At 61.0% G+C, this 10,000-nt stretch overlaps 3 protein-coding genes across 3 annotated transcripts in view; all 3 read left to right on the top strand.

Annotated features, from left to right (window-relative positions):
* Window positions 1-827: 827 nt before the first annotated feature.
* MNEG_7191 (Alpha-ketoglutarate permease) lies at window positions 828-4,814 on the top strand (the record flags this gene model as incomplete). Its single annotated transcript, XM_014044338.1, has 10 exons — window positions 828-916; window positions 1,203-1,325; window positions 1,496-1,599; window positions 1,816-2,064; window positions 2,346-2,635; window positions 3,062-3,192; window positions 3,547-3,628; window positions 3,845-4,102; window positions 4,398-4,437; window positions 4,630-4,814. The coding sequence occupies 10 exons, from the start codon at window positions 828-830 to the stop codon at window positions 4,812-4,814; spliced, it is 1,551 nt and encodes a 516-aa protein (XP_013899792.1).
* A 1,122-nt stretch (window positions 4,815-5,936) lies between these two features.
* Window positions 5,937-8,327, top strand: MNEG_7190 (hypothetical protein; the record flags this gene model as incomplete). The annotated part of the gene is made up of 7 exons (XM_014044337.1): window positions 5,937-5,939; window positions 6,231-6,263; window positions 6,595-6,679; window positions 7,007-7,146; window positions 7,372-7,407; window positions 7,722-7,763; window positions 8,295-8,327. 7 exons carry the CDS (start codon window positions 5,937-5,939, stop codon window positions 8,325-8,327), a joined length of 372 nt encoding a protein of 123 aa, XP_013899791.1.
* Window positions 8,328-9,010: 683 nt separating this feature from the next.
* Window positions 9,011-10,000, top strand: part of MNEG_7189 (Ubiquitin-conjugating enzyme) — a gene marked incomplete at both ends in the record, with an annotated part of 2,132 nt that continues 1,142 nt past the window's right edge. The window contains 4 exons of the mRNA XM_014044336.1: window positions 9,011-9,035; window positions 9,118-9,157; window positions 9,272-9,304; window positions 9,466-9,527. Of these exons, the coding sequence (XP_013899790.1) occupies window positions 9,011-9,035; window positions 9,118-9,157; window positions 9,272-9,304; window positions 9,466-9,527 (160 nt within the window). The remainder of the gene's footprint in view (window positions 9,036-9,117; window positions 9,158-9,271; window positions 9,305-9,465; window positions 9,528-10,000) is intronic.

Raw genomic sequence — 10,000 nt, 5'->3', positions numbered from 1 at the left:
TGTTAGGGCCCGAAGCAACCGACCGCAGCTCCGCCATGCGGATGGGCTTCCGCACCTCCCTTACATGCCACGCCCTGGCGTGCCGCATGCCACTCACTGTTTTTTAGCCCGTTGCTGTGTTGAACGTCGCCACGGATGCCTTGTGTGCTCCCTGCTGTGGTTGCAAACACAGCTCGTCGTCCCCAGAGCAGCTGTCAGGCCGTGTAGCAGGCGTCAAGCCGGCTTTTCTTTCGTCCCCTAATCCCGGCAGCCATGTATTGAGGTCCGGAATGCACGTTGCGCACTTGCATCCGCCACGCAACCTGTACGAGGCATGTAGAGCAGCCCGCAGCAGAGGAGAGAAGCTGTGCATCTGCGCTTCTTGGCGGCGCCCGTGCCCACCAAGCATTGCCCACTCGTCGCGGACCCAATGCACAGACGGATGTAATAATTACCATGTGCATTGCTTTGGCATTACAGCGTGCATGTCCGCGCTCGCTCGCGCTTGCCAGCGATTCGGGCAAAGCAGTCCAGAACACAGTCCACGCAGCCTCAGGCAGCAATTTTTCAGCGATCCTGCATGTCAGCTGCCGGTTGTGTGCTCGGATCCCAAGCTCAAAGACGTCAAAGTTTGTGTCCCTACACACACCTTGCTGTATTTGGGCTGAGCGGTTGGGATCGCGGTTCGGGCAGTAGGCGGGTTGGAGCCAGCCCTGCGCGGAAGTGGCACGTCACCACGGCCCGTTGGTCGTACGCGATCAGCTAGTTTGATAATCATATCGGGCGATCCGGAGAGAACCAGCCGTTGCAAAACGGCTTGTCGACCCATCGCCCGCCTCGCCCGAACGATGAAGAGCCCGGACCCCGAGGAGCGCCTGTCGCCCCAGCAGTGGGGACAGGTCATCACCATTGCCGGCATAGGCACAGTCCTTGAATGGTGCGGCACGATCGGCTCTCCGCGCCGCCAATGTCGCGGGGGTTCAGCGCACGCAGACATTGCAGAATTACGGCATCCGCGCCTTGCCTTTGCGCCGCACCGTCTGCCAGCCAATTCAAAAGCAGGGGAAATCTCGTAGTCTGCAGTGAATTGGTCCTTGGGTGTTGCTCGTGTGCATGATGAACCTCGTCGTTGCTGCTGGCTGCACATGCGGCGTGCGCCCGTCATGCAGCGTCAGCTTTCGGTGTGCAAGCGTGCGTTCCTTCATCGGTGCCCCAACCCACAGGTTTGACTTCTACACCTACACCCAGCTCAATGCCACCCTGGACAGAGTGTTTTTCCCAACCGACAATGAGGCCATCCAGGCCCTCGCGTTCTGGGGCGTCTACGCCGCCGGCTTTGTCGTCAGGTACGCCGCCCCCGGTTCCTGCGCCATGTTGCAGCGTGCTTGTGTGTTGACAGGCATGCACGCCGCACATTTCAGAGATGTTGAGGTGTCATCGTTCTCCTGTATTCTTGGTACTGAGCCCATGTGTGGGCATTTGGCTCCAAATTGCACATATGAACGTACGTCTCTAGGCCCATCGGCGCGCTCATCTTTGGACACATCGGCGACACAGCGGGACGCAACCGCTGCCTGGTGGTGTCTATTCTGTTCATGGCCTTCAGCACTGTGGCGATAGGTGAGAGTGTTCAATGCTAAGATGTGATCACCTGCTGGGGCCGTAAGGTGAAGCACGATGCCATGTACGAGCGAAGTCTCAAGTGGTCAAGCACTGTCAAAACACAACCGTAGTAGATGAGGCCACAGGCTACCATCTCTGCAACATGGTGACAAGTGGATGAGGTCTCTGACACTTGCATATTTGACTCAACCCATGTACCGCCCCTCCCGGCAGGCGTCCTGCCCACCTACAGCACCGGCGTGTACAGGGCCGGCATCGCAGCGCCCGTGCTGCTGGCGCTGCTACGCATCTTGCAGGGCCTGGCGCTGGGCGGGGAGCACAGCAGCGCGATGTGCTACATCAGCGAGCTGGCGGACAAGGGGCAGCGCGGGCGCTTCACGGCCGTCCTGCAGTGGTGCGTCAACATCGGGATGATCATTGCCACGCTCATGGCCATGATGCTGCAGAACACACTTTCGGAAGGTGCGCCTGGGATTCGAGAGGGGGTGGGGCGCAGCCGCCTCGCCCTGCGGGTCCGGCTGCCTGATCGTCAGACCTCAGCACCTGAGTGTTGAGCGGCTTGCCTGGCGTCGCAGCAGGCGCCACAGACTGCAGCGGTGGAGCCTGCAGGTGTTGCCAGCGCACCATTTACGCAGCAGTCGCGCACATCCCAGATGCAGCCAGCTGGGGGACATACCGAAAACCAACCTTCGTCTACGCGTCCCGCGACTGCATCCCCTCATCACTCTTGCCTGCGATCACAGATGCCATGTTGAACTGGGGCTGGCGCGTCCCCTTCCTGTGCGCCGCCGCCACGGCCCTCCTGGGAGCTGCTCTCCGGCGCAACATGCCGGAGCCGCACGCGTTTTTGGAGGCCGCACGCCTGCAGAAGAGGCTCGCGTCTGGCGGGGGCGTGGCGGCGGACGCGGCAGAGGACGGCGCGGGCGGGCAGCGGTGCGGGGCCTGCCAGGCTCCCCAGTCCTGCGGGGCTTGCCAGGTGGTGCGGCCCCCGACGGCGCCTGACCTGCTGGTGCAGGTGGCGGCCGGTTCAGAGGTGAGGCTTGGAGGAGGGGGTGGGGTTTGGCGCCTCGTTTGGTGGACTGCAACCTTGGTCGGCGGAGGCTTCGGCTCAAAGAGATTGGTGACGCGTCTGCGAGTAGTTACTGAAAGCGTCAGACTCAACCTCAATAGACTGGCGCGCCTTTGCAGTGCACGTGTGATGGAGGCGAAGGTGTGAGTGCCCAAGGCCGGACCACAGCTGACTGTGATTTTGCAGGACGTGCATGCTTCCCATCAGATTGGGGCTGATCGACTGTATCTTCACAAAAGTCTATCGCACCATGTCAGTGTGTATGGACCGCAACCACGTGACATACAAACCCTCTTGCGCTCTACTCATCCAAGAAATGTACCCCCATTATTCTTGTGTTCGAACAGTGCCCTCCTGCCTCTCAGCCGTCCCTCGCTCCTTCCTCCTCAGGTGCAATCAGATTCGCTGTCTGATGCCCCAGTGGAGGCCGTGCACGGCCATGCTGCCGCGCGCACACCGATTGTGCGCCTCATGCGCACCAATCTGGCAGGCGTCGGGCTGCACATCTGCCACATGAGCTGGTGGGTGGGGGTGCAGTGCGGCGGCCCTGTTCCCTCCCAGGCCCACCTACTCAAGGAATGACGAAGGCAGGGCTCGAGCCACTGCATTTGAGCTCCTCTGCCGCCCAGCTTTCCAAACAGCTCCCACACGTGCATCCACCTAGCAGCGGTCTCAACATGTGCAGAGGAGAGCCTCACAGCACAAACATTTTTTTACATGCTTGATCATGCCGCACTGACCAAGCCACAACAATATGGTATATGTGCGACAACCCAGCTGCATGCATTCTGCATCATGCACGTAAGCAAACCTGTGCAGCCGTCTGCACACCTGCCCAGGTCACCAACCACACTGCACTGCACATGTGTTGGCAGGGTGTCTGCCGCATTCTACCTGACGTGCAGCTGGCTTGCCAAGGACTTGCGCACCTACGGCTATCCCCTCAAGATGACGCAGGTGAAGGGCACTATGCCGCTGTGCATGCGCTGCGCTTAACAGGCACAATGGTCCGTCCTAGCAAAGCCGGAGCCAAACCTGACATTATTGCAGCGAATCGCCGGGATTTGTATGTTGCACTGCAAAACTTGGCCCAGAAAGCTCTCATGCCTCAAGACCCACCTTCCCAACTTGCTCTTTTCTAACCCTCACCGCCACTGACCACCCTAATCCCAGGGCATCCTCATTGTGTCGCTCATCCCCAACGCCGTCGGCCTCTTCCTGGGTGGCCTGGCCCTGGACCGCGGCCTGCCCGCCCTCTACAGCAACATGGCCCTCGTCACCGCCGCCACCGCCCTGGCCTTCCCCGTGTTTTACGGCGTGGGCAGGTCCCTGGCCGCGGCGTGGTGCCTGGTGCCGCTGTTCCAGCTGTTCGTTGGGGCGGTGCAGGTCCACAGCCTGCTGCCCTGCACGCGCATCTACGAGCCCCTGTCGGTGAGCAGGAGGCGGGCGGCTCAAGCCTGGGGTTGGGCACTGCACCAGGATGGTGGGGGCTCGGGTGTCAACCCTGCGGATAGAGACTGCAGACGGGGAGATGCTGCCACACAACCTTTGCAAATGTCACAACAACGGTGCTTGTTCCAGCCACCTGCTTCGGCACATGTGTGCCCCAATTGCAGCACTACACCCAAAGGCAACCACCCAGCTGCCTGATGCGGTCGCACGAGGAGCAGCTGGCGCGTGCCAGGGTCGAAACTCACCCCCGCCACAACAACCCGCTCCCACTCAGCGCACAACGGGATTCTCCTTTGGCTACAACTGCGGCTACGGTGCGAGGGAGCGCGGGTGGACTCAGAGCAGCTGACGTATCGCACCTGTATCTCTTGTTGCGCGCGTGAACGCATCCCTGACCACGCGGATGTACGCGGCCAAATGCAACTCCCCTTCCCATGCATACACTTCCTGAAATGTCCCCCCTCTCTCCAGCCACCCCTTCCCCCCTAACCCTCCTTGGACCCCAGGCATCATCGGGGGCCTGTCGCCCCTGCTGGTTGCGGCCATCAAGACTGGCCTGCCCGGCCACGTACACCCCTTTGCGCCGGCGCTGTGGCTGCTGTTCCTGGCCGGCGTGTCGGTGCTGGGGGACGTGGGCCTGCGCCTGTACCAGCCGCGCCTGGGAAAGCCCTTTGTGGGCCACATTGAGTGATGCGCCCCCAAGGCTGTGCATTGGACATGCAGAACCCCTTCTATCAGGCGCAGCTCGCCAAATGCGCAACAGCACGGGAGTCAATGGGAGCGTCCCATGCCGGCAAACAGTGTGCAGGTAGAAGCCGTGTGGCATCGGGGAACCCTGCGATGTTGACGCACGGGCGTGCGCCGTGCCCACAACGCCCCACAACGACCCTAGCTGGGCAAGGAAACGAGGCAGCTCGGCTCGCTGCTGTGCGAAAGCCCCGAGTCTCAGGCATTGATCCTGGGTGGGGGCGCTGGGCTGTTGAGGGCCCTGCACTGCTCCCGATATCGCTTATAATCACCACACAGAAATAAGTCGGGCAGCAATCCCATTGCACAGCTGTGGCACTTCAATCGAGACGCTTCTCAGGGCCGTGCGTTGCACTTCATTGATGCAGGGTTTGTTTGGATTGTCAACGCACATTTTGCTATGCCTAGGATTTTGTATCGCCAGCCCCACAGGACATGTATATTTTTTCGGCTAGAATAGATTTGCGTTGATTAGCGCATATTCAACCCGTGCCATACTCTTTGGACGCACTGCACCTTGGCAATTGGTTGCCCTTTCTTTGACCATCCATGCATGCCGCCTCTGACAGAGATCTGCGAGCGCTCCTCATCCTCATCTGTCTCCCGCTGCCCCACAGTGCCCTGGAAAAAAAACATGCCGCCGTTGTTTGCCAACCGCTGTGTGTTTGGATGCACCCGCACACATCATGCACGGCTTCAACCACCTCGGTCTTGCTGATCATCGCATCACTACCATAAGGCGTCCTATGATTCAACGTAATTGATGCGCACGTGTGCATTATGTAACCTAGTCAGCCCGCGCGTGTGCATCCTCAATTTGGCTAGCCTGCAAGTGCTTCGGGCGGCGGGTGCGTGTCATCAGCACCTCAGCTCATCAGCAGGCACTTTAGTCCAGCACGCTACATGTCTTGGGTGCACTCGTTTTTCATGCACGCTCACAAAAAGTCTCGTGTACCGTATTCCCTTGATTTCTTTCCTTGCAATCTCTTCCGTACCGGTATAAGAGCGAGGTGATCTCGTGGGGGGTTGCCTCAGTGCCTCAACACTCCTGTACACCTGCGTAAAGATGGTGAGAGGTTTTGGCGACCGATCATGCTGCTAGTGTGTCACCTGAAGTACAGGTCACGCATTGTCTCGGTGATGTCACAGTTGGCACTGTCAGAACTGGTCGGCCTGGCGGGATGCTGCCTGTCGAGCAATGATTGACGGCCTCACAAAGAAGAGCAGTGTACAACAGAAATCACGGCGGTTCCAACGCTGCATTGTTGTTGTTCTGGATTGCCGCGACCACGCCGGTCGCTTGATGCCATCTCGCGTATCCAGCGAGCGCGCCCTACACCCTGACCCAACCACGCTGCAGGTCAAGCACACCGAGCTCAAGCCCCCTGCAGAGGTGAGCCCTGCCGCACCTTTGACCTGCCAGCTGGCTTGCAGGTGCACACATCATGCCCCCATCATGCAGGCTTTGTGTGTCTCTGTGTGTGGTACTGCCCCGCACCCTCGGTCCTCATCAACGCACTGTCCTCGAGTTGCCATTGCCCTGTCCGCGTTCAGTGATTTTGTATTGCATGTTATCAGATCTTCTGCCAGCATTGCTGCTGCTGCTGCTGCTGCTGCTGCTGCTGCTGCTCGCTGGTGCTGCCGCCGCCGCCACCGCCCCCGTCGCCGCTGCTGCTGCTGCCATTGCTGACCCGCTGTTGCTCCGCCCCATGCGCGCCCTGCAGCTGGTGGATGCCATCAAGTCATCTGAGGACGCGAGCACCGCCCCCGCCAGCGCCGTCATACCCTCAGGCCCGGGGGGTTTCTCTGGTGAGACCCTGGCTCATGTTTTTGACCAGAGTTGGGCTTGGTGTGCGTCAACAACGTCACGCAAAGCACGCACGAGACGGGCTTTTTGAGGAGCGGGAGGAGGTGCCGAACAGTCACAACATTATGAGGGGCGTGGGGCTGCTGGCACCGCGCTCACCACGCTGTGGTCATCTGCAACCCGATTGCACCTGGGGCCCTCGTGCGATATCTGGATCCGCCCTGCACCCATGCAAGCGCTGCACCAGCCCGGCGAGGACACCTCACCGCTTATCATGAGCACACAGCGATGACCACGCCTGCCGCCCCAACCTTGCGAAACGCCGGCAGGCAGCACCCCTCGCGTCATCCGCAACGCGCTGGAGCATGAGGAGCCGCAGCGGCCCTCGTTGATGGCGGACGCGCATGGCAGCGCCGGGGGCGAGCGCGCTGTCGCGGGCCGCGAGGAGCGCAGGGAGGAGCGCAAGGAGGTGAACTTGTGGAGTGGTTGTGCTGGAGATCGTTTTGATGCTATGTTGCTCACATGGGCCTTACTGGTTGCACACGAGTCTCGCTCCCAGTACTGTAGTTGGGTAGGCGGGGTTCCTTCAGGCTGGCCGGCGCTGCACTTGTCACGCTTGTATAGCGCACCCACTGCTTGAGCAGCCCGCACCCTGCCCGTCTCCAACCTTGTTGGTGTCGCTGCCTCCTCGCAGCTGGACATGGAGCACACCGCCGGCCACGGCTTCAAGGTGCGCGGGCGGTGCATGCAGTGCGTCCTGGACGTCGAGGCTGGCCGACTGCGTGGCACGCATGCGGCCGTTGCTTGCTGTTGCTGGGCTGCAGCTGCCGGGGCCGGCGGCCCGCTGCATGCGGAAGCTTCCTGTCACAAGGACCATCAGGCACAACCCGGCACTCTTCGTGACATGTCACCATCAACACCACCCCCACCTGTTGGTGTGAGCCGAGACAGCCCCACCCCCCGAACCGCTACCGCACCCCTCACACGCTGCTCACCACCGCCCTCCTGCCGTTTGCGTGCCTCGCCCCACTGGTGCTCTGGCAGGGGCAGCGGTACGACCGCGATCACGTAGTGGCTGCCGACCAGGTGGGCAGTGCATGGAGCAGCCATGCACCGGGGCTGTCATTACAGTGGTCTTGACAGTCATGGGACCGCCTGGAGCAAGGGGGTGCGCCATTGAATCTCGGGAGTTGACTGCCGTCGGCACCGCGTTGCGTCGAGTCGACCCTCCCTCGCTGCCCGCACGCACCACGTGTGCCAGGGCCATGGTGCTGAGGCTATAAACTCCAAGGTGAGGGGGCACGACACCAGCGATGTGGAGAGGTTGACCGAAAATTGACATCCAGACTTGTGGCCGTTTGCTCAGTATCGGTGCATGTCCTTTCGATGGTTGGCGTGCCAGCACCACCATGGTGCTGCCACAACTCTGGCTCAGGTTGCCTGTGGAACGCAATAATATACACACGCCCCAATGGCTGCTGCTCTGGCTGTCTTGCCAGAACCCTGTGTGTACAGCCCATGTGTGTTTGACACAACCCGCCGACAGCGTGTCCGCTTCAGGCGCCCCCACCCCACACGTGCGTTTGATGGGACTGCCTTGTGCCTGGCGCCCTGCAGGCCTCCATCATGTCTCATGCTAGGAAGCAGTGAACAGGCCAGGCACCTGCGCAGAGCCATATGTGGGGGCATCACAGCTTGAAGGAGCAGCCCCTGTTGCAGCTGTGACAGCAGCAAGGCGTGTGCCCCCGTGCATGCCGCTATGCTTGTGCAGCCCGGCCGGTGCGAATCCAATGTTGCAGCAGTGTTTCGGGCTGCGGTTGCGTCGCGGGACGTTGGCATGATGCTGCATGCATGCTCTCAGTTGTGTGTAAGTGGCTCTAATGTCTGTACAACATTCAACAATATTCATGGTATGGTCATGCGAAGGCGAGCTGCATGAGGCGTGCGGGCAGCAGCCGTTGACCGCGGGGTGAGCAAACAGCTTATCATACTTGATGATAATGTGATGCGCCAGGATGAACGGCAAGATGCAGTGCATGTGTGAGTTACACCTGCGGGGGTTGCCATCGTCCTGCACACCTTGGTAGGTTGCCGCGCAATGTGTCGCATTCAAATGCAGCATTTGCGCAGCGGCAGGGAAAGAGCCGGCGCATCGTCTGTTCCCCGCCTGTTACCATACCCCAAGCCCAGCCACTGACAGCTGTATATTCGATTGCCAAAACGATTATTACGGAGTGATTTACGAACGCGAACGCCTAGCTTGCCAGCCGAACAAGGTCCCGTTCCACAGCACAGAGGACTCACAGCAGAGAGCAGGCGCACAGGCAGCAAGCATGGCTAGCAAGCGCATCATGAAAGGTGCTTGTCCCATGCTGTCGGTCGCGTCCGGGGGCGATCGAGCGGCGGTGATCACAGCCCCTCTTGGTGTTCTCCCCCGCAGAGCTGGAAGACCTCAAGCGGGACCCGCCCGCCAACTGCAGGTGAGGGGGACATCATAGGGTTCATTTCCTGCATGGTACGAGGCCTGCTGCTGCCCTGGGCGCGCCTCTGGAGTGTTCCCCTGTGGCCGAGCTCCTTTCTTCGCCCCTTCGCAGCGCTGGTCCCGTGCAGGACGACTTGTTCCACTGGTGAGGATATGTGGCTTACAGATGGCTTTAGCTGCGGTCCAGGACGCCCGCATGGCTTGGGAGACGAGCAGCATGACCGCGGCAGTGTAGGCACTCGTGCACACCTGCCCCAGCACGGACGTCTTGCTAACTATGGTGTCACTCGATCGCCTCTTCCGCAGGCAGGCGACCATCATGGGGCCAGCGGACTCGCCCTACGCAGGCGCGCGCGCGGCTGTGCTGGGTGTGGGCGGCGGCGTGCGGTTGCGCGCAGCGGCGGGATCGCGGCAACTGCCACGCTGCGCTGGGTTGCTACGCGGCAGGGCGTTGACATACATGCAGCAGAAGCTTGATGATGCGCATGGCTTGGGCCGCATGGTGTGACAGGGTTGCGAAGCAATTGTCATTGGACGCAGGCACAGCGAGCGGGCGGCACTTGCCTTGGCCATGCGTGCTTTCGCGTTGCACAGCGCCGCCTGACCTCCAATGTCCTGCGGCGCTCCGCTTAATCGAACGGCTTCGCAGGCGGCGTGTTCTTCATCAACATCCACTTCCCCCCGGGTATGGGTCCCTTGCCGCGGTGCCCCCTGCCAATGCCCACTGTTGCTGATCCATGCCTGCTCCGCCGTGTCATCTGGCGCATGGCAATCACCACTCGGGGTCCCCCCTCCACCTGGCCCCACTCACCTTGACCCCAACCCCCCCTCTCCTGTGCGC

This window comes from Monoraphidium neglectum (assembly GCF_000611645.1).
Source record: "Monoraphidium neglectum strain SAG 48.87 unplaced genomic scaffold scaffold01251, whole genome shotgun sequence".
Classification (NCBI taxonomy): domain Eukaryota; kingdom Viridiplantae; phylum Chlorophyta; class Chlorophyceae; order Sphaeropleales; family Selenastraceae; genus Monoraphidium; species Monoraphidium neglectum.
The sequence above is the reverse complement of the archived record's forward strand: the minus strand, read 5'-3'. Positions and strand labels throughout refer to the sequence as shown.